General features: G+C 40.9%; 2 protein-coding genes across 2 annotated transcripts in view; one reads left to right on the plus strand and one right to left on the minus strand.

The window, feature by feature from the left end:
• Nucleotides 1-20,371, plus strand: part of LOC143123326 (integrin alpha-2-like) — a 34,463-nt gene extending 14,092 nt beyond the window's left edge. The window contains exons 9-30 of the mRNA XM_076284638.1: nucleotides 354-519; nucleotides 758-831; nucleotides 1,190-1,328; nucleotides 1,602-1,747; nucleotides 2,267-2,410; nucleotides 3,394-3,597; nucleotides 3,771-3,901; nucleotides 5,666-5,829; nucleotides 6,392-6,540; nucleotides 6,719-6,829; nucleotides 7,009-7,094; nucleotides 8,643-8,784; nucleotides 9,158-9,250; nucleotides 9,340-9,416; nucleotides 10,070-10,153; nucleotides 10,306-10,408; nucleotides 10,929-11,039; nucleotides 11,407-11,517; nucleotides 15,680-15,793; nucleotides 16,005-16,094; nucleotides 16,395-16,511; nucleotides 16,974-20,371. Coding sequence (XP_076140753.1) covers nucleotides 354-519; nucleotides 758-831; nucleotides 1,190-1,328; nucleotides 1,602-1,747; nucleotides 2,267-2,410; nucleotides 3,394-3,597; nucleotides 3,771-3,901; nucleotides 5,666-5,829; nucleotides 6,392-6,540; nucleotides 6,719-6,829; nucleotides 7,009-7,094; nucleotides 8,643-8,784; nucleotides 9,158-9,250; nucleotides 9,340-9,416; nucleotides 10,070-10,153; nucleotides 10,306-10,408; nucleotides 10,929-11,039; nucleotides 11,407-11,517; nucleotides 15,680-15,793; nucleotides 16,005-16,094; nucleotides 16,395-16,511; nucleotides 16,974-17,066 — 2,649 coding nt within the window. The 3' untranslated portion in view covers nucleotides 17,067-20,371. The remainder of the gene's footprint in view (nucleotides 1-353; nucleotides 520-757; nucleotides 832-1,189; nucleotides 1,329-1,601; nucleotides 1,748-2,266; nucleotides 2,411-3,393; nucleotides 3,598-3,770; nucleotides 3,902-5,665; nucleotides 5,830-6,391; nucleotides 6,541-6,718; nucleotides 6,830-7,008; nucleotides 7,095-8,642; nucleotides 8,785-9,157; nucleotides 9,251-9,339; nucleotides 9,417-10,069; nucleotides 10,154-10,305; nucleotides 10,409-10,928; nucleotides 11,040-11,406; nucleotides 11,518-15,679; nucleotides 15,794-16,004; nucleotides 16,095-16,394; nucleotides 16,512-16,973) is intronic.
• A 4,220-nt stretch (nucleotides 20,372-24,591) lies between these two features.
• Nucleotides 24,592-27,676, minus strand: part of mamdc4 (MAM domain containing 4) — a 32,839-nt gene continuing 29,754 nt past the window's right edge. Inside the window, exons 24-29 of the mRNA XM_076283433.1 lie at nucleotides 27,235-27,384; nucleotides 26,971-27,096; nucleotides 25,999-26,123; nucleotides 25,556-25,658; nucleotides 25,204-25,322; nucleotides 24,592-24,804 (exon numbers count right to left, since the gene is read on the minus strand). Of these exons, the coding sequence (XP_076139548.1) occupies nucleotides 24,592-24,804; nucleotides 25,204-25,322; nucleotides 25,556-25,658; nucleotides 25,999-26,123; nucleotides 26,971-27,096; nucleotides 27,235-27,384 (836 nt within the window). The remainder of the gene's footprint in view (nucleotides 24,805-25,203; nucleotides 25,323-25,555; nucleotides 25,659-25,998; nucleotides 26,124-26,970; nucleotides 27,097-27,234; nucleotides 27,385-27,676) is intronic.

Below are 27,676 nucleotides of genomic sequence, written 5' to 3' on the forward strand. Positions count from 1 at the left end.
GCTATAGCAGCTTCAACTCTTCTGTGAAGGCTTTTCACAAGGTTTAGGAGTGTTGGAATTGACTATTCTTCCAGAAGTGCATTTGTGAGCTCGCACACACTGATGTTGGACGAGAAGGCCTGACTCTCAGTCTCCACTCTAATTCATCCCAAAGGTGTTCTATAGGGTTGAGGTCAGGACTCTGTGCAGGCTAGTCAAGTTCATCCACACCAAACTCTCTTGCAGTGTCATGCACTTTAAGGTTCCTGATCTGATGGGTGGGGATGGGCATGTAAAGAGGAAGAGAGGAGTGACATGAAGGCTTTTAATCATTTTGCTCAGTATTGATGATGGATACTTTTCATGCATTTCAGGTCCTTGGTTACTACAACAGAAACAACATAGATCCCAAAACTCTCATTGCAGAAATCAAGTCTATAGCCAGCACCCCAACAGACAGACACTATTTTAATGTGTCTGAGGAAGCAGCCCTGCTGAAGATAGCAGGAACCCTGGGAGATCGCATTTTCAACATAGAGGGTATGTGTCCTTGTTTGCTTTCCTTCTCTTCTGCTCTCAGACATGCTAATTGTTGTTAGCTATGATTAGTGGTCAAAAATAAACTGTGGTTGTTCGTAGTTACCATATTGTTTCTAATTAGCCATGACTGCGGTGTGTGTGTGTGTGTGTCTGTATGTATGATGTATGTTTTCTCTCTCTCTCTCTCCCTCTCCCTCTTTGTATGTGTGTGTGTGTGTTATGGTCATGGTGTCTGCAGGAACTGGCAAGGGTAGTAATTTCCAGATGGAGTTTGCCCAAGTTGGTTTCAGTGCTTATCAGACCAGTAAAAAGGTATTTTGCTATTCCCTTATTCCCATTACCCATCACCACAACAACCATACATTCACATATGATATATTGAAGTTAAATTTTTCTCATTAAATGGAATGCTTGTATTGTTTGTTGTTAAAATATACAACCTTCTTTCAACCAGCATGACATGGCAGTTGTAATTCCATTCAGATTGATTAAAGGGAGCAAATGAATATCGATGTAAATGTATGTGCAAATATTATGTGACTTTGTACATCACCGTACTACTAATACTAATATTGCTTGTAGCAATGCCTTACCTGTATACTGTATTCAATTCTGCAGTATTCTCATGTTTAAAGGGGCTCTGTGGCTCACTCTGGTGTGGTTGTTGCAGGATAGCCTGATGTTTGGAGCTGTGGGAGCGTATGGGTGGAGTGGAACGGTTGTTCATCAAACAGGCCAGAAATTTGACACGCTGCCCCAGAAAGTCTTTGAAACCACTCTGGATGACAGGAACCACAGTTCTTATCTGGGTGAGGGAGTGGATGGAATATTCCAGATATACTTTCCACACTCTTAAAACAAATGTGTTGAAAACAACACAACTTGTGTTGTTTTTAACACATTTGTTTTAAGAGTGCAATGTTTCTGTGGTAATATCTTGCTGATATCTTGCCACAAGATAAAAAAAACGAGTCTGCCCAGGGTCATTTCCTGATCCCACCCCATGTCTCTCTCCCACTCGCTTCCTGTCACTCTCTCTACTGTCCTGTCCACTGAGACCAGTACTTTGTTTGTTCCCTCAGGCTATTCCGTGACATCACTGAGGCACGGCAGCACTGAGTACTTTGTGGCTGGAGCCCCGCGGGCGAACCACTCTGGCCTGGTCGTGGTCTACACACTGGACAGCTCAGCACAGGCCTCCATCATAGACACCCAGAGAGGGACTCAGGTAACTCCATGAATGCCAAATGGTCCTAGTTAATCTGTTGTGACAACCATGACTGGAAATGATTATTCTTGGTCGTCATGTCACCAGTGCGATTCATGGACACAATCCAGTCTATAGCATTGCTTTTTATCTGGCTCGATGGTGTTGTAAGCCCCCACCGTCGACTTCAAGGCAGCGCTGTGACCGCGACATCAAGGCACCTAACCCTAACCTTAATCCTTGCCTAACCCTAGTGCCTTTCATGCAGCGCTGCCTGGAAGACAACGTCGGGGGCTTAAAACACCTAACACCTTTTATCTGTGTTACACTATACATTTACTTGGGCATGCTGTAATTTGGGCTATTTCATCACGATGTAATGGAATATTTGTAATGCATGTGAAAAAGATTGGGAATTGCCAACATATATTGGAATTGTTGTTAATTTATCACACTGATTGATCGGTTGATCGGTTGATGGTCAATTATGCATTGGTTATTTTTCAACACTCTGCTTTGACTGTTGTGTTTCTTTTGTAGGTGGGCTCCTACTTTGGCAGTGTGCTGTGTCCTGTGGATGTGGACAAAGATGGCGTGACAGATGTGCTGCTGGTGGGAGCGCCCATGTTTATGAGTGAGGACAAGAAGGAGACGGGGAAGGTCTACGTGTTCTCCATCACCAATGTGAGTAAGAGCCTGTTTGTCACATCATCACCAACATGAGTTAGAACCCTGTGCTGTCATTGATCAAACAGCCCTCGATTCGCCTTATTCAGGCGGCAGCCATTGTGTAAACCAAAAAGAGGCTACAGGGTACACTGACTATATCATTAATGGATTTTCGCCATCTACTGGCAAATGCATAGAACACAACAATCCCATGGTTTGTGTACCCATTAGCCTTTTTTGGTTTACGGCCGTCACCTGAATAAGGCAAATGGGTCTCCGTGACAACCCAGATCCTCCCCCAGCCCTGGACTGAGTTAGATTGAGTTCTTCAAAAATCTACGAAAGATCTATTCCTTCAGAGCTTTTCAATGGCATATTAAAGTAAATCTGATATATCTGATTTAGGACTGATTCAGAAAGATTAGTTCCTTTAAAAAAAAAAAAAAAGCTTTGTAATAAATAAGTTTGGAATGTGGGAGGAATTGAGCTTTGTTCTACTGAGCTTTCTTTCCCATTTGTTCCATGTCAGGAAGCAAACTTATTCATGTTCTCAAAAGCGCAAGAAAACAAAGGCTATTATTAACTACCCAGCAGAAAGCCCGGGATATCCCCTCAGCCAGGAGCATTTAGGAGCTCTATCAAGACCACGGATGGAGCGGGCAGGGTGCCAGAGAAAATATTGTGAAATACAGGGCAGTAGTCTGTAAGCAGAATTTCAACTATTCAATTAGAGCACTGTTTAAAGTGTCCCTTTGTAAATAATCTAGTGGTCGAAACGAAAATATTGGTTTAGGAATTGAGGAGTCATCATAACTTCCATTGGCATATAAGGGAATTGCTCTGGCTGCCTGTTCTGCTGAATCAGAGGGGATATCTACTGGCAGACAGACTCTGATTGTTTGCACTGTGAAGGCCTGTAGCTTTCAGAAATTATATATTTTCTGTTGTATAGTCTGTAGATATTATATATGGGCTAAGCCTTAGATTGATCATTTTAGGGGATTCTGAGTGACCAGGGCATCCTAGTCGGTTCTTCAGCTGTGGAGAACGCCCGATTTGGGATGGCCATCTCTGCCATGCCTGACCTCAACCTGGATGGCTTCAGTGACGTTGTGGTGGGAGCACCTCTGGAGGACAACAGCCATGGAGTCATTTACGTCTATTTTGGAGACAAGACCACTATTCGAATGCAACACTCACAGGTATACCTATAAAATACCTCTTCTTAGGCAGATGTTTATCCTGTGGAACACAAAAAGCATTAACTGATACCTGCTATTTGATCACAGCAGCTAAAGGTAACAATAGTTTCATTAATTCATGTAATAACATTAAGGTGCTCCAAGTAGTCATGTCATGGTGTTGGTTGTTGTAGAGAATTGTGGGGCTGAAGGTGGACCCTGCGCTGCAGTACTTTGGACGCTTTCTGGATGGCAGTGGAGACATGAACGGAGACACCATCCCAGACATCTCAGTAGGAGCTTATGGGAAGGTGGTGCAGCTATGGTGAGTCCACACCATGAAGACCATACATTTAAATATTGCTATTAGATAAATCTACATGTATTGCTATTAAATGTTCTAAATATATGTGTGTACATGTATGATGTATTGTAAAAGTGCAGATTTGGAATGCTAAAGGCCATATGCTGAGTGCCAGATATTCCATGGCTAATGACATTTAGGTTGGTTTTTCCTTTCCCATGATTCCAAATGTAGCAGAGGAACAGCTGTGTTGATTTGCCATGGGAATAGTAGATTAGTTTGGGGAAGGTCTACGTGTTCTCCATCACCAATGTGATCCCACTCCTCCTCCCTCCCTCCACATTAATGTGAAGAGAGGGTCCATCCAGCTGTGTCTTCCTATACCATTTTTCATTGAGTGGCCTCAAATTAAAGGAGAAGTTCTGAGTTTTTTCACAAAGATCTCAGTTTGTCTAGGTCACCGAGTACTGCCGTTACGAAAAGAAACAAACAAAAACGGTGCTACCTAGTTTGAGTTAGTAAGGCAGCTACACTGCTCGATCTGGGGGCAAACTCATGGGTCATGACTCCGGACTTCTCCTTTAATAAAACCAGATTAACACACAATGGTTCTAACCACTAAGCCACTTCATTATCACATGTTAGCTAACAGTATTGCGTTAATATGACCAGATTAACACGCAATGGTTCTAACCACTAAGCCACTCCATTATCACATGTTAGCTAACAATATTGCGTTAATATGACCAGATTAACACGCAATGGTTCTAACCACTAAACCACTCCATTATCACATGTTAGCTAACAGTATTGCGTTAATATGACCAGATTAACACGCAATGGTTCGAACCACTAAACCACTCCATTATCACATGTTAGCTAACAGTATTGTGTTAATATGACCAGATTAACACGCAATGGTTCTAACCACTAAGCCACTCCATTATCACATGTTAGCTAACAGTATTGCATTAATATGACCAGATTAACACACAATGGTTCTAACCACTAAGCCACTCCATTATCACATGATAGTATTGTAGCCTATAGTGCATGTCTGTTTTTAGTATTTTGGTGGGCAAGGTAGTGTATCATAAACAACTGTCACATTGCAACAGAGTTAAATGAGCTATTTTGACATTGACAGTGTAGCCTTTTCCTTTTAGAATCTTGGCATATGCCCGCTTGACAACGGGAGAGATAGAACTAACGACTGGCCTTTGGCCGTAGCAACCATCAATTTAGAACTAACGACTGGCCTTTGGCCGTAGCAACCATTCATTTAGAACTAGTAACGGCAGTTTGTCCTGCAAGTTGAGAAATTAGTTGATATGTGTCGGAAGAAAGTAGTTCTACAAACAAGACAGTTTTGTCGATTAAAACGTTTAAATTGTAACAGGAAATGAACACAACGCAAGTGGCAACAGTGGAATAAGCGGGATAATGGACTCCACGGTGGTCTGTTCACAGAAGTTAATGCACTTACGAGGTTTAAACGGCCCTCCGCTTCGCGTCGGGGCCGTTTTACAACCTCGACCGTGCATTAACTTCTGTGAACAGACCACCGTGTCGTCCATTATCCCTTACTTAACACACAATGGTTCTAACCACTAAGCCACTCCATTATCACATGTTAGCTAACAGTATTGCATTAATATGACCAGATTAACACACAATGGTTCTAACCACTAAGCCTCTCCATTATCACATGTTAGCTAACAGTATTGCATTAATATGACCAGATTAACACGCAATGGTTCTCTTTAATTCTCCTCCCATCTTCAGGTCCAGAGGCGTGGCTGTAGTCACTGCTCAGGCCTCCTTCACGCCTGACAAGATCAGCATCCTGAAAAAGGACTGCCGCTTAGGCGGAAGGCAGGCCTCGTGTTTCACTGCCAGGGTGTGTTTCAGTGCCAGCTTCAGGCCCAGTAGGCCTGTAGGACCAGTGGGTAAGCCTGTCCTGTCATGCACTGAAATGCACTGCACTGTGAACACAATGTGATATGACTTTCTTTTTTGCACTGTTTTGTTTCTATTATCTCGGCTTGCATTTTGAGGCATACAGATGCATCTCAAAAAATGGCGAATGTCATGAAAAACATAAACTGAAAGTTATATAATGTCATATAATCTAGAAGCAATACACATCAAGTGAAATATTTTAAGCCTTTTTTTGTTTTGTTTTAATCTTGGTTATTCTAATCTCGATGATTACGGCTGTCGACCTGAAATGAGCTCTAATCAGTTAATCAAGTCAAAACACCGACAATGGTTTCCAGAGCCTTTTATCTTTCTGTCTGGACAAGGCAATGGACTTCTTCATGATATTCTAATTTTTTGAGATGCAACTGTAGATGGACAGTACAGACAAATGATTCAGATTCTCTAAATTTGACAGTAATCTGAGTGGTAGTCTAGAATACAAGTTACTCATGCCTTTGTATTCTAGCACACGATACTGCCATGATACAAAGCTCAAGTCTTTTTTCCCCACAAATCTTTTTTCTAAAGCCATAACATATAACCTCACCCTGGATGCGGACTTGCAGTCTTCCAGAGTCAGTTCCAGAGGCCAGTTCAGTAACTCAGAACGCACTGTACAGAAAGACATACGCATCACCACGCAGCCACTGTGTGAAGACCACATAGTTTATGTGCAGGTATGCAGGAATACACTGTTCTACTGTAAACTCACATGCGTAAATTGATGCAGTATGTAACATTTGAGTGATATAACAATACAAAGATATTACTCTTATTGTCAAAGTTTGTTCATGCTTGATGCTGCTTGTGTAGAGAGACAGGAGTTACTGACACATTTATTTCACTGTCTTGCAGGAGGCGCCTGACTTTGTCAGTTCTGTTGCTTTGCGAGTGGACATCGCCCTCCAGAATCCAGACGCCAATCCCGTCTTGGACGCATTCAGTAAAAATGCGTGGGAGTTCTTTGTGAGTGTCTGCGGTTAAGTAGAACTAAATACCAGCCTGCCAGAATTATGCATTTGATTTATTTGGTTATTCTCCAATCTATTGTTTGTACACAATGCACTGAGCTAATTTAGCATAAAACGACCAAGTGCATTTGTAAAAATACCCAGGGTTGAATGCATTTCCTTTGTTTGGCTCAGATCCCATTTTCCAAGGACTGTGGCACAGACGACGTGTGTGTGAGCAACCTGCAGCTGAGCGTGAAGAGGAGTGGACAGCAGTCAAGGTGAGTCAACAGGAAAGTTAGTGTACTTCACGTGACTGGAGAAATGGCATCAACATAATGAGTGCACTTGACCATATAGACAGTTCCATGTACAATTGTGGTGGATAGACAGTGTGCAAGGCTGCACTTGTTTCATTATTGTTCTGTGTGTTCTTGTTCTGCATTTTTCTTGTCATGTAAGATACTGCTGGATGGAATAAATTATCACTATGTAGTATAATCTAATATAATCCAGTCAGGGAAGTGTAGCTAACAAAGAAAGACAGTAAAGTCCGTGGAAAATTGTACACTTTTTTAGGGTTTAATGTGGGCAATGACACCACCCTTAATAAAGTTAACAAAGTCTTAAAATTTAACTACATACAGCCAAGGCTTTGCTGAAAACTCCAGACTCACAATAACAACAGCACGTTGTAATGTTCTAGCAGTCTTTAACTGGCCTTTTGATTGACTTTACATACATGTATGCTGTTTAAGGACGCAGGCCTTTAGGGTTTCCCTCACTCAATTGCCTCATTGTTTTCCCATAAAACAGGACACTGTACATGTCATGATTTGATGAATGGGTGGTCAGCCATTTCAGGGAAATGCTCCTTATACTGTTACCTAAAGTGCTAGTATCACATACGTATCACATTCATGTGTATCTGAAAATCAATAGGCTTCTTCAGTCATAGCTGTGTGGAACATGTTCAGAGTGTTGCCATTTACAAAGTTTACAAAGAATCTTAACCAGGGGCCTATTGCACAAAACTAGGATAAGGGATTAAGCCGGGATATCTTGGTTATCCTGGCTCAATTTATCCGTGATCCAGTTGCACAAAAGCGGGATAGGGGGCAGTAGGATATGTTATGGTATAAGTTACCATGGCGATTTATTCTTTGGAGCTAGCCTGCTCCAGACCAGGCTAAGTTCCAGGATCTATTTAATCTCATCCCTTATCTCAGTCAGCAGTCACCACAAATGGAAACCAATAATTATTCCACTGCCCACTACACATTGTTATCACATATACCTAGACCCATTGTCATTATTTAAACGTTTGTGATCATTAATTAACTTTTACATACCTGCCATTCCCGACCTGTCATGCCACAATGTGACATCATGGGAGTGCCTAACCATTTCGCACGTGGTGGTGGCGGAACTAGTTGCAATATTCTCCTAAACAGAGGTGTTGCTGTTTGTTGCTGTTGTGAAAAGGCTATCGCTACCTACTTCACACCGTAGAAGAAGCAATGAAGCCGCTAGTTGCCATGGTGAATCAGTGAATCTGTGATCGGTGGCGGGGTCTATTTGAGGGAGCCGTGAGCGCGCACTTATCCGGGATAGGTTTCACCTGGCTTGATGAATCCGTGTCTGCTCATCCTGGCTTGGTCTTTGTGCAACCAATTAAGCCTGTACGCTCTTGTTTTGGATTCATTGAGCGCAGCTCAGTAACTTATCCCGGATGTCTTAATTCTGCTTTTGTGCAACGGACCCCAGGCTACACAAGATTAGTTACTGTGTTGTGTAACATAATGTCTGGGCTTTGTCATGTTGTGCAGTTCCTCTCCCATGTTGGTGAGCCAGAAGAACAGAATACTGTCTTTCACTGTGTCAGTGACCAACAAGAAGGAGAATGCCTACAACGCCAGAGTCTCCGCTACATATTCTAAGAACCTCTTCTACGCCTCCATCACACAGCCTGTATGTATTTAACACATGTACTGCCCATATGAACTATCCTTTATGTACTAGCTACCTCAAAGTAAAACTGTAAAATATATTCATGTCAGCTATGTTATAGCACAGTGTCTTTTTTCCTGTTGTATATTAATGTTGGAGACTTATCTTATCTATGTATATTGATGTATTAATTAATATATTATATATTAATGCCAGAGATCACACCCAGACCTAGTTGTAGACTGTTGAGCCATTACTTCCTCCTGTGTCTAAATGGTGGATCAGTGGGATCAGTGCTTCATGGACCCTGGACTCTTACTCTCATATGCTGTCAGATACAGTCCATTGTGTTGCATCCATACTGAAAAGAAGGTTTATGTGCATTTTATTTCAGAGTGACGGCACAGAGGTGAAGTGCACGGCAGTGGCCGAATCTCAAAGCCTGTCCTGCCAAGTGGGCTACCCTGCTCTGGAGAAAGACCAAACGGTTAGACAAAGATTAGCATAATGCACATTAATTACGCTTACAAACAATATTTTTTACTAGAACTTAATGATTGTGTTCATTGTCTACAGGTGACATTTGAGTTAATCTTTGACTTCAATTTTGACCAACTGCAAAAAGAAGCCAGAGTTAACTTTGAAGCCCAAAGGTAAATGTTTAATATTTGTAACAGTTGCTTTTCTTTTACATTTCTCATTTCATTTATATATAAGTAATCTACAGAATATATCCTAGAGCTTGTGTTTCTACTAGTGTTTTGCAAAATCTAAGTTGGTCAATATTTAATTAATCTATTGTCTAATGCTCTACATGTTTTTTGCCACACAGTAAGTAGCAACACAAACTTGAATTTGCTGGACAATGTTCCTCATTATTGTGGTTCTGGCCTGTTTATTTTGGTTATGTGGTTGCCCTGCAACATTGCTCAAAAAGTTGCCCCATGCATCAGCAGCTTAAGGATGTTCTACTTGAAACATAATTCAAAACCTGTCTTTTGAAGTCTCATCTTCAAACTGCAATAAAAATGAAAATACCTCATCACCTTTCTATGTATTCATCTGCATTTATTTCTTCAAGGAAATTGAACATGTGGTGGTGGACCTTTTGAGGATAAGCTTGTATGTTTCAGATAGCGAGTTGGCTATGGCCTAGAAGTACATAATGTGCTTGCCACTAGACACTGTGGTAGTTTTAGTATGGTTTATGTGTGAATGATGCTCCAGTTCCCAGGCTGCATCACTGCCAACAAGTTTAACCAACCTCAACCAACATGAGACCAATAATCTCTCTGTTTTCTTACAGTGACAGCAAAGAAGAAACTCCCACAGATAACGAGGTATCTCTCTCCATTCCGGTGCAGTATGACTCGGAGATCATTATCACCAGGTATGACCACAAAGTCAGACATCTCCTACTTGAGTGTTGCTTAGCTTTTGGCTAGTCTAAAGTCAGTTGTGCACTACTATGACAATGAAATAAAGGTTGTTAAGAAAAAAATGCTTTGCAACTCATTTGTTGTCTTGCTTTGGTCTTACCAGGGAGGCCAACATGAATTTTTATGTGGTTGAAAAGGAAGACAGTGTCAAGACTACTGTTACAAGCTATGATGACATTGGCCCTGAATTCAACTTCATGCTGAAGGTAGGAGGTGGGAAATCAAATAAAAGTACAGAGAGACTAGATTTCCTGTTTGTACACTTGACACTGACATGAGTATACCCAAAATGTTTTGCCTTCTTCTCTTTGCATATACTTAATTACATGCAAACCTATGGACAAATGGTACTGTATGCTATAAGCTCACTTAAAGCAACGCTATGCAGCCATGTGAAGGGCAGATAAACACACTTGGGTTTCCCACTTTGTAGTTATGCACTGTGAGCCAGGCAGAAAAGGTTGGAAATGTGTTTGCCTGCTCAATAGTTTTAGACCTGAAATTCATAATGCAGATTTAAGGTAATATTTACTGAAAAGTGTTTTGCATATAATTGAATATATTTAAAATAATATAATAATAATACATATATTTTTGGCAAATTAAGACAGCTTACAAACAGAGCCTGGCTGGCTGTGTCCAGAGTAGAGTATATTGACATGGATTGCCTAGTCATATTCTCTGCAGTCACAGCATAGGGTGATATGTAGGAATTTTCCCCAACAGGCCTCCACAGTCAACTTTCCAGTTAACCTGGTCTATCTTACTGTCTCCATGCCAACCAAAACCAAAGGAGGGAATCCACTGCTTTACGTGACTGGAGTGAAGACTGCACCAGTAAGTTGTTCCAGCACACAGTAATGATGTGTGTAATCTAAGAGTTTTCCATGTGGAAGTGAGGTACGAGCGCATGCTTCTTTCCCATGATGATGCATCAACGTTACTATAGATGACATGCTACAGAATGTGTGGGAGGTAACCCAAAAAAAATTGTGACTCAAAGTAATTTTGCAACATCCCTTTTAGTTGGCAAAGTAGTTTATAGATACATACATTTTCCTGAGTCAGATTGTATACCATTGTGTCTTTGTCACATGGCTCTCAGAGATTATATTCTAATTTATCTTGGCTGTTGAGAGTATACAGTAGGAGCTGTAGCATAGTGGTTCAGCTAGATCATGTCTAATGTTAGCCCTCTCCCCAGCCCAGTGAAGTGAGCTGTGATGGGAGCGGGTTGATCGACCCACTGAAGATATGGTCCAGTCCTCATTCAGCCACCTTTACCAAAGAGACCTTCGGGGACATGGAGAAACTGGTGAGTACAGTATGTGAATAATGTATGTGTGTGTGTTTACATTTCAGAAACCTGCCTAAAGCTGTTGACTGTTGATTGTTAGGGAATACCAATAAATAGGCGTAATTTCTGGAACTTGGTGTGTGGGTCCTTTCAGCCTGGACACATGGGGGCCCATTGCTCTGTCAGTTAGCATTGCGCTAGCTGAGCTGCGCTTTAGTAGCCTGGAATAATCCAAACTCATTCACGAAATGAATAGAGTCTGGTGACTCTCGATTGGGAAACGTTTGCAACACTTGCGCGACAGGCTCTAACTGAAATCATTGGTCCAGCCTTACCAATCACATTGATCAGAGATTCCTAACGTTACTTCCTACTTCCCCTAAACTTTACTGACAATAAACAACAGTTTTCCGCTTCCCGGTCTTGCACTGCAGCCATACGCACAACAGTTGGCCTTTTTTTTTTTTTTTTTTTATAATTAATGATATTTTTATGATCAATTTCAAATATCAATTTATTATATTTTGTCCACTATTCACTGTACTATGTTAATGGAGATCTGATGAATGTTGGTATGAAACATGGCGTCTACGAACCATGTGACCGCCTCGGAACCAATCGCATAATAGGATAGCTTCCCTAGTTGGCCAAACCATAGGTATATAGGTTATGGGCCAACCTCTCTACATATACGGCTCTGCTAATACGCACATACAGGTGCCCTCTAGTGCAGTGTTTTTCAACCTTTTTTGTGCCACGGCACACTTTTGACACTTAAAATGTCCCACAACACACTAACATCTTGTGTGAAGAAAAAATAAACATACCATAGCCTAAATTTTCAAATAATACACAGATATGGCCTTATTATGGCTTCTATGCAAGACCTGCTCAATAAAACAAGCTGTTTCATTTGTAGGTGACTTTATCTAATTTAATTGTTGTTATGAACTGGATATGTGATGATTCTGTGAATACTGGATATGGGGCCCCTGTTGTATACAACAGACATTGCACTGCAAATAGTGCAATCATACACTCAATGAGAGGATGTGGTTATAAATTCTTTGATGCAACAGTTGCTTTTCTGGACCAGTGAGTGACATTTGGGTAATTTTCTGTGGCACACCTGATGATCTTTCACGGCACACTAGTGTGCCCCGGCACAGTGGTTGAAAAACACTGCTCTAGTGGATGATATGAAAACTTTTGAAGACACAGCAATTGAGATCAAGGTAAAGCACTATAGCACAGTGTTTCCCAAATTTTTTTTCAGGGGACCCATATTTTAAAAGTCACAAGCCATCGCGACCTAAGTCAATATGCATTATTTGTGAATCACAAAATAAAGGTGGAGTTGACCATTATTGAACATTATGATGACATTTTATTGTTATTTCATTTTATATATGATATTTTATTGTTATGAGTGATCATCAGGCCTCTCTGAACAATTAGTAGGCTACTACTCAAGTTTTAAACGATGAAAAACAATGCAATTGAACCAGCAATATTAAAATATCCAATATCCAATATAGCATATTTGGACATTAAAATGTAGGCTATTTAAAACGTAACTGCTAGCCCATTTCTTTTTCTTCTCAATATTCAATTGAACCAGCAATATTGTAACAAAATAATCAATAAAAGAATTACAAAAAGATTACAAATACAAAACATGGCTTTAATAACCTTTCAACCTTGCTAATGGGATAGGTGGGCCTGTCTGCGTATTTGTAGTGCGTTCCAGTCCGGGGTGCAGGAGGAGAGCGCAACACGCATATCAGGCGCAACATTCAGTCTATTTCTGTGCTTTGTTTTCATTTTTGTGAGCACAGAAAATCCCAAATCGCACATATATGTAGTAGTGAAAGGAATAAGCATAGAAATACTGGCCCTACTGAGGACAGGATATTCTGACGAATTGCTTATCCAGAATGATGATAAGGTCACAGATCCATAGCGTCTTTGCAGAGTGCGATCGCAGGTGAGCTGCAACAACTCAGTTTCTTCTGCAGGACTAAGCGTCAACTCAAGCAAAGACTCTGGACTCTCAAATTCGAAGGGGTTTTGGATCCACCTTTTATCATTCATAATGTCATACCTCTCTGTTGGGTAATAGCGATCAAAATTCTCAATAAGCGCAGCGAGATGAGTTTGAATAAGAGCAGAGAGATGTTTCACGTGTGTGGCCGCAACATCATGTTCTTCTACGTGCTGCAACACCGTGGGAAACATGTATAGACTTGGGTCTGGCCTTCTGAGTCGTGCAAGCCACAACTTCAAGGACTTTTGGAAAGCCTGAACATTTTTCCAATTAAGGAAAACATTGTCGTGCCGTCCCTGTAATTTCAAGTTTAGTTCGTTGAGCGATGAAAAGATATCGGCCAGATAAATTTGAGCAGCCAATCATCAGTGAATAATTCGGCAAGAGCGGACTTTTTCTGTGTGAGGAACGCATGGATTTCGTTTCTAAGTTCATAGAATCTGGTCAAAACTCGGCCTTTTGACAACCAGCGCACTTCAGTGTGAAACAACAAGTGCGTGTGTTCTGCTCCCATGTCGGTGCACAGTTGATCAAACAACCGGTTGTTAAGTGCGCTGGCCTTAATGAAGTTTACAATGCGAATAACTTCGCTAAGTGGTTTGTCAAGGTCGGGGGGTATACCCTTGCATGCCAATGCCTGGCGGTGTATGAAACAATGATTCCATGTAATTTCCTTGCCTGCTGCCTCCTTTATTCGTTTTACAACTCCGCTATTCTTGCCTGTCATATTTGCGGCCCCATCGCTCGTTATGCCCTCACAATTGCCCCAGTCAAGTCCACACTTAACCACATAGTCGTTCAAGACACGACATATCTGTTCTCCTGTAGTTCCCGTAGGGATATTCAAGCAACACAACAAGTCCTCCATAAATTAATTTTCCCAGGCATACCTAACATAAACCAGCAAGGTTGCGCAATCTGAGACGTCAGTGCTCTCATCAAGCTGTATTGAGAAACATCCTGCTGTCTTTAGTCGGTAATATGCTCCTCGAGGTTGTCTGCAATGTCATGTATTCTTTGTGAGACAGTGTTGTTACTCATGGGGATGCATTTTAATTTTTCAGCAGACTTCTCGTCAATGACCGCGCTAACCATGTCAATTGCGGCAGGCAAAATTAATTTTTCAGCTATAGTGTGTGGCTGTTTCTCAATGGCCACAGGGTAAGCAACCTGGTAAGAGGCGAGTTGGGCTTTGTCATTTCATGTTACATTTCTGCGGAGAACGTTTGCAGATGATTTAATCTCCTGTGCCTTTCTTTGAAAGAAATCTAATGGTTTGTCCACAAATTCGGGGTGCAGTGTTTCTAAATGTCTCTTAAGTTTAGTTGGCTTCAAACTCTCGTTCACCAGTTTTTCACTGCAGATGACACACATTGGCCTTGCATCCTGGCTAGGACCAGCACAATTTACAAAGCCATGATTCAAAAAGTAGTCTTTGTACGGCCTTGCCGTTGTCGCTATTTTTATTTTTTTTATTTTCTCAGATCCCTGTGCTGCAGCGTTAATGCTAGCCTTATTTTCACATAGGCCTACACCCTCTGTATTTTCAACGCTAACACTAGTTGCAGCTTCATTGCGGATTGGCACCTGACTTCCCTCGCTTTCCTGAAGTGCACTGACCTTTGCTGATTTATCATCATTACCCTTCTTTCTCGTCAACCAAGCAAGCATTTCTCAACTTTATGTTAAACCTATCTGCAGGTAGCCTACACTCGTTCAGGGCTGGCAGATACGATTGGATTCGCCCAGAGCGGTATATATACGACTCTGGATTCGCCGACTCACTAGCTCCCTCATGTGTCAGAAAGGTATATTGCAGACCTACATCGTGACAAGGCGACCCAAAAAAGTTTTTGGGAAAAAATGCTATAGCAGATTAAACCGGAGGTGCTGATGACACAGCAATGGGGAGTAAGAAGTCACGTGACATATTCAACTCAACGCGAGTTTAAAACCGTGTTAAACTCTAAAAAGTGGCTTAGCTAGCGAGCATGGAGCAATTGCCACATGTTTACTGGGACTGGGGAGAAGGCTTAATGCATATTTATACAACTTAGGCTAGGCTTGGGGAGATTGTTGAAGGATACATCATCAATGTCCATCCTGTGCTAAATATTCTTGCTCAATCTGTAGGACTGTAAGACCTCGACGTGTGAATCAATGAAATGTGTCCTCAAAGACCTGGCCATCAAGAGCCAGTACTTTGTGAATGTGACAGCACGGATATGGAAAGGCACTTTTGCTTCTGTAAGTAACCAACACTTACCTTTACTTGGATAAAAATGTATAAATTGTGGTGCTTTGACATATAGAACTTAAACATATAGAGACTTGACATGATGTATACAGTATATCAAATAAAGGTTGAGGTTGGTGTCCTTCCCTTATACATGAGTAAGTGCTTTGTTTAAGCTATATGGGTGATTTGTTTATGAGTTTTGTGTTTTGTTCTGTACAGGCATCATTTCAGGCCGTGACTCTCAGTGTAAGTGCTGACATGGAGACTGCCCAGCCAGAGCTGATAGTGATTACAGACAAACACCGTGAGGTAGGTCCACACCAACAAGCATCCCATATTTAGTGTTCTACTCATCTTACGATTCTTACAATAGTGTTTTTTACACTAATGTATGAGATAGAGAAGAGTGGTTGTATAGGTGCATAGCGTTCAAAGTATAAAAGTTACCTGTGTATGTATTAAACATGCATTTGTGAGATCATGTACCTATATGTACTATTGGTGTATACTGCCCTCTTCAGAGCACAGAGCGAAATGAACAGCTAAAGGATGCACAGTACTCATAGCAGGTGTCTGTTTTGTGAATGTTGTTCTCTCCAACCTCTATAGGTTGAAGTGACCATCAGCAAACTTGGCGGGAAAGGCGAGGTGCCCGTTGGAGTCATCGTGGGGAGTGTGCTGGGTGGTCTGCTTCTTCTGGCTATAGCGACGGCAGTACTATGGAAGGTGGAATATTGTTAATTTTCTCTGTACATTTTCCCTAAGTCTGTTGCTTATATATTAACATATTTGTGGGATATAATGTATATTGATCTTTTGGTTTGTAGTCTTTGTGACTTTTGCACTAGTGAAAAAACACAGGTAATATATATGTATGTATATAGTGTGAATGTGTGTGTGTTATATATATATTAAGATGCAAAATTCTTTAAAACCGTCTGACCACTTTTCTTTTTAATTAACTTTTTTAAATAACCTATAGGTTTTTGCCTACAAATAATTATTTCAGACCAGGAATAGAGTGGTATTTAGCGGTTTTTGAAGCTAAATTATAATAATTAACATATACTATGGAGAGCATTCACTCACCATGATTTTTGACAGAGGTGGCGTTTAGAGGGTTTTGCATCTGAACTCTTCATATATAGAAATGTTATGCTAAGCTAAAATATGGTGTTGCTTTTCCAGCTTGGGTTCTTCAAGAGGAAGTACAAGCCACTGATGAAGGACGGTGAGGCAGATGAGGGTGAAACTGAGGCGTTGAAAAACAACGCCCCCTAGAGGCAAAGTCTACTGATGCAGGATCCCAGCCCTACCCATAACAAGCACTTAGACTAATCCAGAGACTCTTTACCTCTCGGGTCCAACATGGGTGATGTGGGAGTGACCTGGGAGGACGAACAGTGGAAAGTGGAAAGACGTTGTTCAATACTTGGCGTGTGGCATTTGCAAGGGAGGGGGAGGATGGGGTTTGGGGGGTTGCAATAAGTGGGTAATGTTTTATGAACCAAAGAGGAACTAAGAAGACTCTCTGATGTGGCGGAGAGAAGGGACAATGAGACAACTATGCTGGCATAGCAATCTCTTTCATCTAGTATCTTTTTTGTGTCTGTCGGTGGACTTCCACTCTGCTTTATAGGGTCCAAATATTTACGTCATACTACTGTAATAAGGCTACGATCAGTCAGACAGTGAACAGTCAGAGTTATTGCATTCAGTATTATTTGCTAAAATGCTGGGTGGCATATATATATCTGACATAGAGACTTGAACAAATGATGGTACTTCAGCCATAGACATGCTTCATTTACGGAATCACAGAGCATACTGTATCTGCTGTATATATTTGGGGGCCAAGCAGCGAAGCTGCGAAGGCACCCATTGAGTTACTAGCTTTTCCTATTATTATACTTCCGCCATTGGAGTCTATGGCAGCCCATAGAACGCCTGGGTAAAAAGTGCAGATTTTTAGGCCGAAAGTTTCTGGACACTCCACTGACCACTCACACTCATTTACGGACCTCTAAACCCAGCCGTCTAGCGCCACCAACAGGTCAAAATCTGGCCGAAAATTGAACCGCTGGGTCTAAAGTTATGAAATTCGGCACACTGATTCAGCACTGTCCCATGATCACTTTCACCAATTTACAGAACTCTATGCCCAACACTCTAGCGCCACCAATGGGTCGAACCTGGATTGCATTCACGCATGTGACCATTGAACGGTGAATTCGATTTTCAAAAATCAGGCACTGTTGGAATCCTTGGACCGACCTAAGTTCAATGACTCCTATTACGTCACTTTCCGCCATATTGGACCTCCGCCATATTGGATTTAGTCCAAACTCTACGAAAAGTTTCAGCGTTCACAAATTTCATCCAATTTTCACGGAACTTGGCGGAGATGATCTTCTGCCCGAGCCGCACAAACGATACTTGTCAGATTTTTCAATTTAATTTTTGTTTGCCCATGACAGCCAATCAAATATGGCAATGAAGCGCCAAACAGGAAGTGGACTAACATATCTGTGGCACTTTGAGTTAACATAACAAAACTCGACACCCTTAGTCAGGACACTGTCCCAATCACTCACAGCAATTTATATGCATATACATTGAACACTCTAGCGCCACCACCAGTTCAATGCTGGACATGCGTTCATGCGCGTGATCCTTGACTCTTTTGTCTGATTTTCACAATCGAGGTAGTGTCTGAATCCTTGGACCATACAGAGTTCATCGACCCCTATCCTATCACTTTCCACCATATTGGACCTCCGCCATATTGTATTTAGTCCAAACTCTACGAAAAGTTTCAGTGGTTACAAATTTCATCCGATTTTCACAGAACTTGTCGGAGATGATCTTCAGACCGAGCCACACAAACGATACTTGTCAGATCTTTTAATTTCATTTTTGTTTGCCCGTGACAGCCAATCAAATATGGCGATGAAGCCACAAAACAGGAAGTGGGCTAACATCTCGGCTATGCTTTAATGTATGAAGTCCAAACTTGGTACAGGGACTTGGTATCAGATTGTGAGGACGCACTAGGAAATTGGCATCATGTGGCCTCTATAGGGGGCGCTGCAATACAGAAAGTGAGCTCCTATCTTAGCAGCGCTTTGATGTATGAAGTCCAAACTTGGTACAGGGACTTGGAACCTGATTGTGAGGACACAGTAGGAAATTGGCATCATTTGGCCTCTATAGGGGGCGCTGTAATACAGGAAGTGGACTCATATTCTCAGTAACGCTTCATTGTATGAAGTCCAAACTTGATACATGGACATATTAGCTGATTGTGAGGACATGCAAGGAAAGTGGTCTCATTTGGCCTCTAGGGGTGCTGTAATAAAGAAAGTGAGCTCACATCTCAGCAACACTTTGGTGTATGAAGTCCAAACTTGGTAGAGGGACATGGTAGCTGATTTTGAGAACGCAAAAGGACATTGGTGTAATTTGGCCTCTAGGGGCGCTGTAACAAAGTAAATGAGCTTATTTCTCAGCCATTCTTTATCCAATTGCAATCAACCTTGCTGTGAGTGCTTGCTCATGACATGGCAATGCCATTCCTGCTATAGCGCACTGCTTGGCCCCCACATTGCTGCTTGCAGCTATATTTAAGAATCATGTTGTTGCTTTTCAATATTCGTCCTGTAAAATCCTTAACATAACTTGATGCAAAAATGCACACATTTCAGTGTATGCTGGCATATAGTCAGGGTGTTTTAAAATGTGAGTTATAATGTTAATTTATTTGAGACTAAATGAATTTCAGACTGAATATTAGAAACACCGTTTCAAATAAGAAAGCCATTAGAAACAGTCTGAATAATAAAAAAGTGTTCTGCTATATCAGGGTCACATTACATTAACAACTGTTCATTTCAACTTCACAAGAAAAAATGAATGTGTGTGTATTACTGTAATATAAAGCTCTGGAGGAAAGAAAATGAAGAGACCACTGTTTGAATATTACCGTCAACTTATTCGAATGTCACTCAGCAACTGTAGGATGACATCAGAAACATGTGCAGTGGTCTCTCAATTCTTTCCAGAACTATATATACATACTGTACATACACACACACATACTGTACACTGTTGGAGCAAGTAGGCTACTCATTTCAGCAAATGATTACACTGTATACACTGTCTTCCCTCCAGTGAAGTTCTGAGTATGTGTGGAATTGTTGGCACCCCAAAACACATTTAGTGATTAATTTGTAAGACTACATTGAGTACAACTGCACCCAACAGGGTAGTCTTTTGTGCAGTGAAATGTGGATCCAGAGACAGTCCAATTCATTTAAGATATATTCAGAAATTATATTGAATAAAAAATGGATGTTGATTGCCAGAGGACAGATCACTATAGCACTCAACAATAGGATTGTTTTTCATACAAAATAACTTTTATGGGGTTCTAACAATTCAGTGTATATAAGATGTTTACAGTATGAAACTTTTGTTCTTTAGCTTTTTGTACAATTAATGGGTGTAAAACCACTGGCATTACATACAGCAGGATCGCTTTGAAGTCTGAAATTTGTTTCATTGCAATAAAGACTGTGTTTTTGAACAAAAAAGTGTTTTTGATTTTTGATTTCTCTGAGGTATGCATTTCCCTGCCAAAAAGTTTGTTTTCGTACAGAACCTGATAACTGTGGATAATAGATAATATGGTTATATGGACAAGGATGGACAGTATTTATGATATACAGTACAGTATATATTTCAAATATGTATTTCAAATACAAAATAGTATTTTTGTAACTAAAAATGTAATCCCAAAGGAATTACAATAGTGGATGGAAAGCTGCTGGGTTAATGTTGGTGGGGAGATTCCTGGAAAAAAAAACATTGAATCACTTAATCTTTGAGTTCATACAAACCCTTGTACCAAAAAACCTTGTGTATCAGGCATTCTTGAGATATCACACTCAAGGTGGGTTTGACCTTGACATTTGACTTCATCGTTGAGTCCATATACAAATGTTCACACCAAATTTGAAGCTTGTGCGTCAAGCCGTTCTGAAGTTGTGACACAAGCACGAAAGCTGGCCTTTGGAAAATGTAGTTCAGAGAAAGCCTAATTGTATGCAATGCAAGACTACCTGCAAAACGGGGCTTTCAGTTGGTGTTGATGACTGCTCATTCTGCACCCAGATAACAATTAGTCATTGAATCTATGTTAAAATTAACATTACTTTGTCAACGTTAAAATCATTGAATCAACATTTGCAACATTTATTCTACATCACTTTTGCACCCTTCATTAATATTGAAGCAACGTTGAAATTCTAACTACAGATCAAAAGGATTTCAATGGTATTTCCACTAGAAACTGAGACAGTTGGATTCACAGGTGACACCTGTGCCAGTGTTCTGATTAGCCTGGGAACTACTCTGGGAGCTTAACGAGCGCAGCTGGCTTTAGGTCATTATTACATCACAGCCATTCAAGTCTATGGGGGGAAAATGAGCTTTTTAACATTTTTAATCCCCTATTTCTCAAAAAGTATAAACTTTTTAAAAAAATTTGAAATTCTCTCTTGCCCCACTCCAGACCTACACAATGGTTATTTCAACATGTCTGTACGTTAAGCGGTTAGAGTCGCATTCATTCTTGAAAAGGTAAAAAGAAAAGGTTATAAGAAGAAGAAGCCAGGAGATTTCAAGATAGTGGATTCCATCCACTATAATTAGTTTTTTTATACTGAATTGTCCTAATGTGGGACACCTATCACTCCAGTGGGTGTGGCTCCTCCCCAAAATAATGAATGCCAGTGAAACTGGGAAAGCCAAAGCTGTAGGGTCCTGTCACCAAAATTGAATGTGGATTTAATATGTTGTCCTCACATTGTAACCTAATATAGCCTACTACAGAAGCAATTGGTTTGAAGAAAATGGCTGCATATTTTGTAAAATAAAAAGATACCCGCACACTGTTATTTTTCAATTGTCGGCTAAGCCCAGCACCTGTTTAAATTTTGTAGATGTGCGTGCACTCCACTCATTGACTGCTATTTTGTATCAAAATATTTTATAGGTGGATATTTCGGTAGTTTGAAACTACTGCCAAATATTTTTGGTGAAACCAATACTTTTGGTGATGTAATGACATTGCAAAAGAGCAAAAGAATGAATGCAGCCTAGCTTATTCTTCTGGTCAGATTAAAACGTACGCTTCAACTGTTTGTCATTTCTTCTTTCTTCGTGACCATTGTTTTTTGGTGAAAAAATATGTTTTGGAATATTATGTCTCCATATCAGAAAGTGACAAATCTGCAAGCGTCTGCAAGCGACAAGTCGTGAAATGTCATGCAGCTGACATGATTGTAACGCTGGAACCAACGAATAGGGCAGTCAGGGAGGGTTGTATAAACTGCCCTATGCGTAGCTGGTTCCTCACTCCCCTCCACCAAGGCCATCCAACTCCCATCTCCACCGCCGCAACACACACTCGCACACAGAAGAGAAAAGTTGTATCTAACACTTTTAAGTCAAGTCACATTTATTTCTATAGGACAAAATGTGGCATACTACTGCAAGAAAAAGGAAAAATGGGTTCACATTTCATGCTGTCCTGTTGGCTTTTTAAAGAAAAAAATAACAGAGAAGTATTTAAGTATTAAATTATAGTTCTGAAATACTATAAATTCAACCCCTCAAAGAATTTTGTTACAAACTACATTTGATTTTTTCCAATCCTGCAAAATACGTATAATAATAATAATAATAATAAATAATACGTATTTCAAATACATCTAAATACATCAGCCCACCCAAACGTGGTAGGCTAGAACCAGCCCTGGTGGTAGGACTGTTTTATTTTATAATTCAAATTAAAAAATCCAAATGAATTTCAGGAGTGTGAACAACTTTACATTGTCACTGTTTACATTCCCATGTGACAGGAGTCTAAGCAGGTTATCCCACCATCCTGACACTGTTCTCATCTTTTAGTTGAAACCCCTGTTCAGTGTTTTGAAACCTGCACAGCCTGGTGGAGTCTGAAACCTCAAAGCCAATCGTCGGTTACAGATGAGAGTTGTATTGAAAGGAATTGCAGTCACAGTGGTCTGTTGAGGTGTTATTGTGCTGCATGCACCAAATAGTTTATGATTTATATGAAAATGACACGATTTATTTACCTTCAACATAACATGTAAGTAGAACCAAGAGTAAAGACAACATTAATAAAAACATAAGTGCAATTTGATGTACAGTCTGGTTACTCAATAGTCTAATTACTGAATTAATTCCACAACAAAGGTTATCCACACTCATCTGCAGCAGCCCACTGTATGTGTGTTGGTATTAATATAGTACAACGCATGAGATTCATCTACAAGGTCAGACTGTCCCACATGGTTGGTGGTAAAATCATATCACAGGCACACAGGTGACCAGTAGGTGGCAGCAAAACCTAATCAAAACCACCCACAGTTTATCTATGGTGTTTCCTCAGAGGTCTTGAAGTGTGGAGAGAGAGAGAGAGAGATTGAGAGAGAGAGAGAGAGAGATGTGCATGAATATAATGACAGGATAATGGTGTTTGTGAATGAAAATAAACACCAGTGTATTTCAATTAAAGGGATATTCCACCATTTGGGGAATTACACTCATTTTCCACCTCCCCTTGAGTTAAACAATTGATTTTTGAACAATTGATGGAACTATACTCTCATTCCAGCGTAATAATCAAGGAACACCATGGGCACAGCAGCACAATGATATCATGCAGCACCTGAAAATAGTCCCTGTATGCTAACTTTCAGCAACAAGGTTAAGCTGCAGCAGACAAATTGGTTAGTGACTGGATTATTACGTCTGAATGAGAGTATAGTTCCATGTCAAATCAGCCTAGAAAATCGCTACGTTTTATTTTCCATTGGTCTTATTACACTTTCTAACTTGAGAGGAGACAAGTTTTAAATAGGAAATATACCGGAAATCTTAGTCACTTTTAAACGTGATGCTAGCAGGCAAGATGCTAATGGTCTAATCGGATTCAATGATCGATCTATGCTAGGCTGGAGCTAAAAGTGGTATCGCCAGACTCAGAGAACGGCTGGATGAACTGGAGAAAGGTAAAAATCAATTGTTTAACTCAAGGGGAGGTGGAAAATGAGTGTAATTCCCCAAATGGTGGAATATCCCTTTAAGTGAAATGGGCAGTGTCCTCTTGTATATTCACAGAGATGATTGACAGAACTCAATCAAAGCCAGTCTAACATGTGATTTTTGAGAAGGCCATTTTCCAAGTTGCACTCACCTCTGCATACATTTTATTCCCAAAACCGACCACATCTACGTGTGAACTGCTGGGAGAGGCAGGTCCATGGCCTTGCTGCAGGATGGAAACATACAAACAGGCAGGAAGAATCAACCAAGGCCATTAGTACACAGATAGCTGTCATTTGTATTTTCAGACAGCTGGCATTGATGATATACAATGCAAATAATGTTTTTTGTGTGTGTGTGTGTGTGTGTGTGTGTGTGTGTGTGTGTGTGTGTGTGTGTTAGTTTATTTATGAGTTATAGGAGCTGCAGATAGATATAAAGCACACTGCACACAATGACGGAAAGCGTGAGACTGTCAGTTATAGAAATCACAAGAAATGTAGTCATTTATTAATTATTACATTAATTGCATACTGCCATTCTACTGATGTATACAATATATCACTACAAATGTACCACATGTTTCACAGTGACACATGTTTCAGGCTGTCCTACACATGTTTCCTGAAGGTTATTTTGCTTCAACACTTGACATAGAAATAGTTTAACTGCTTTAACTCACCACTGACGCTGACTCATAAGCTTCATTACTGATTCCGCCGCTGATCTCGGACTGAGTGGTGGCTTTGATCCTCTCCCGCACTCGCAGGTAGAAGTACATGATGGCCGCAAATGCCCCCAGCAGCAGCAGCCCCACGATGATGGACGCAGCGATACCTCCCGCAGCACTTGGGGGTGAGGCAGCTGTAGAGGCACCGTAAGAAGACTCACTCACACCAAGCGCTCACTGCATAAATACTCTCTGTCATGTTTACTCTCTGTTCAAAGATTTTGTGTTTGCGAATATAAACATCATATCCTGATTTCAGAACCCCAGATAAGGCCATATCCCAATTTTGAGAAATCCGGTTAACCTACCTGGAATACTCCGAAAGAAACCAGGATACTGTTCCATGTACACTTTTATCCCAGATAGCGGCTAGCTATATATACAGAACTCTATTGTTGGTAACCAGGATACTAGAAATGATCATGTATACAGGAATATTAATCTGTGTTCATGGAAACATATGATCAAAGCCAGGATACTTAAGTCCATGTAAACACAGTCTATGATCAATTAGTGCAGACTTGTTAGTAGTTGAGCTTGATGAGTCAGTCTAACAGGTTTCTTGGCTGCAATGTGTCTGTTTTCACCCTCAGGACTGCCTCCCTGATTGGAACTAAGTACTGATGACTTCTCTGGCTCTGTTTGGTTCATTACTACATTCATTCCATGCAAAGCTGAACGTGTATGGATCCAACAAATTACTGATTAGTTAATTTACTATGATATTTACTGATTGTGTGGATGGTCTCATTACAATGACTTCATTGTGTGAAAAATGTCAGACAAAGTGCACGCTATTGGTTAAATAATCACCACATAAGGAATGAGTCTGGAGATGAGAAGTGACTGCATAAAATAAACTGTTTTGAATAAGAAATTGATAAGAGACAGTTTAAGAGGGTCTTACTTGGGGGTGGCTTGATGACATCAGAGCAGGACACCCCCTCCTTGAACTCAATGTCATCCAGGGCCGTCACACCCTCAGTTCCAGTGGTGCCCTCAAATACAATCTACACCAGATGAAAACATACACACACACACACACACACACACACACACACACACACACACACACACACAGAGAAAGAGTGACAGAACATGACAAATACACAACACACAGAGCCTGAATGTTTAGAATGCTATGATCTGTATAATTGTTTCAGTATGCAGAATATGCACGGGGATACGCTTGTGTGTATTTCTGTGTGTGTGTCTGTGTGTGTGTGTGTGTGTGTGTGTGTGTGTGTGTGTGTGTATGTGTGTGTGTGTGTGTGTGTGTGTGTGTGTGTTTGTGTCTGAAAGTACATGCATGTATGTATGCTTATGTACGTGTCTGCATGGATGATTCACCTGGAACTCCTCAGCAGAAGTAACGTTGAGGTCATGTCTAATCCAGTCAGAGCTAACACCCTCCGGGGCAACAAACAGCTCATGTTCCAGCCCCAGAGCCAGACGCAGCACCCGCAGTTTGCCAGCTGCAGAGTCACATGTTAGAGTCCAAAGGTCAGAGGTCAAATCTAACGAATTCTTTCAGTCTCTTAAAAATCATATTTGCATTTCCCTGATGACTTCCCTTAAGTGTACATTGTTATGAGATACATAGTAAACACAGTGTTTGCAGATTCATTTTTGTCTTTACAACTTTTTACTTGAGTGGAATACAGAGAAAGATTTGTCATATTTTTCATGAAAGAATGCCATGTTTAAATCATTTCAGAGTTTATAGTGACTCATTCATGTATTTCTCAATCATTGCAAAAGCACAGATCATGCACTATTGCATCAGCTATCTTCATTCCAATAGTATATCACAATTCTACAAGACTGTTGTTCTTTCAGCTATCTTCATTCCAATAGTATATCACAATTCTACAAGACTGTTGTTCTTTCAGCTATCTTCATTCCAACAGTATATAACAACTCTACAAGGCTGTTGATCTTTCAGCTATCTTCATTCCAACAGTATATCACAACTCTACAAGGCTGTTCCTCCTTTCTCATCCCTGCAGCCATGCACATCTAGCACAGGTTGTGGGTGTGCCCTTTAGGTTCTCAGTCATAGTCACTCGGTTAGATATGTCCGACTGATTGTACAATGGTGGTCTTAAGCCTGAGTCATGGGAAAGCATTGTATCTAGCCCTGGCCTAGATGAACACATGTAGATCCAGAGTAGTAGGGGTGTAGGGAGGGATAGCAATTTTTGGGACTGCCTTGACAGAGACATGGGTAAACAGGATGCATTGGGGAGAGGTGTTGATAAATAGTGTAAAGGAACAGGGATTTTATTTAGAAAAGTAATGAGGGTGTGTTACTGATCTTACAGCTGCCCTGTCGATGGAGCCAGAAGCGCAGGCAGGAAATGTCGGTAGGGGGCAGGTGTGGGCCTAGCAGCCAGGCCTTAGAGGAAGCAGGAGTCCGAGTAGTACTGGGCAGGAACAGGAAATGACCTAAACATGCAGAATGGAGTATATTATGTGCACAGTACCCGATGGGATATATGGATGGGCATACAACCATGCACACAAAAATAAACACACACACACACAAACAAACAAATACACACACACAGACACACACACCCTAACCTTTCTCAGTCTTCAGTGTGTGGTCTTCATATGGAGTGGGCAGGCGAGATTCTCCAGAGGCACTGGTCACTTCCCAGTCTAGCTGATCCTGAGACGGGTTCTGGGTGTTCGACCAGTCACACAGCCCTCGCTCCAGATCACAAACGGTACCTAACGGACACAAGCACGCATGCACACACACACACAGCACAGCACAGCACAAGGTCATACAGAATACATTGCAAGATCAAACAACACATGCCAAGTTATATAGACCACACACACATGCACTGACTGACTGAAACTCAGTGTGTCTTAAACAAACCAAACATCCAAAGAAAGCAGGGGTGAGGGCAGTGAGAAAAGCAAGAAATCAGAAGAGCATACTGACACACATACCAAATTTGTCTTTAAAGGAAAATTCCGGTATTTAGCACTTTGAGTCCCTTTTCTGGTTTGTTTT

Source organism: Alosa pseudoharengus, unplaced genomic scaffold (assembly GCF_046254945.1).
Source record: "Alosa pseudoharengus isolate Yale_2024_CS ecotype anadromous, Long Island Sound unplaced genomic scaffold, YU_APseudo_1.1 YU_APseudo_1.1_scf_14, whole genome shotgun sequence".
NCBI classification, from domain to species: domain Eukaryota; kingdom Metazoa; phylum Chordata; class Actinopteri; order Clupeiformes; family Clupeidae; genus Alosa; species Alosa pseudoharengus.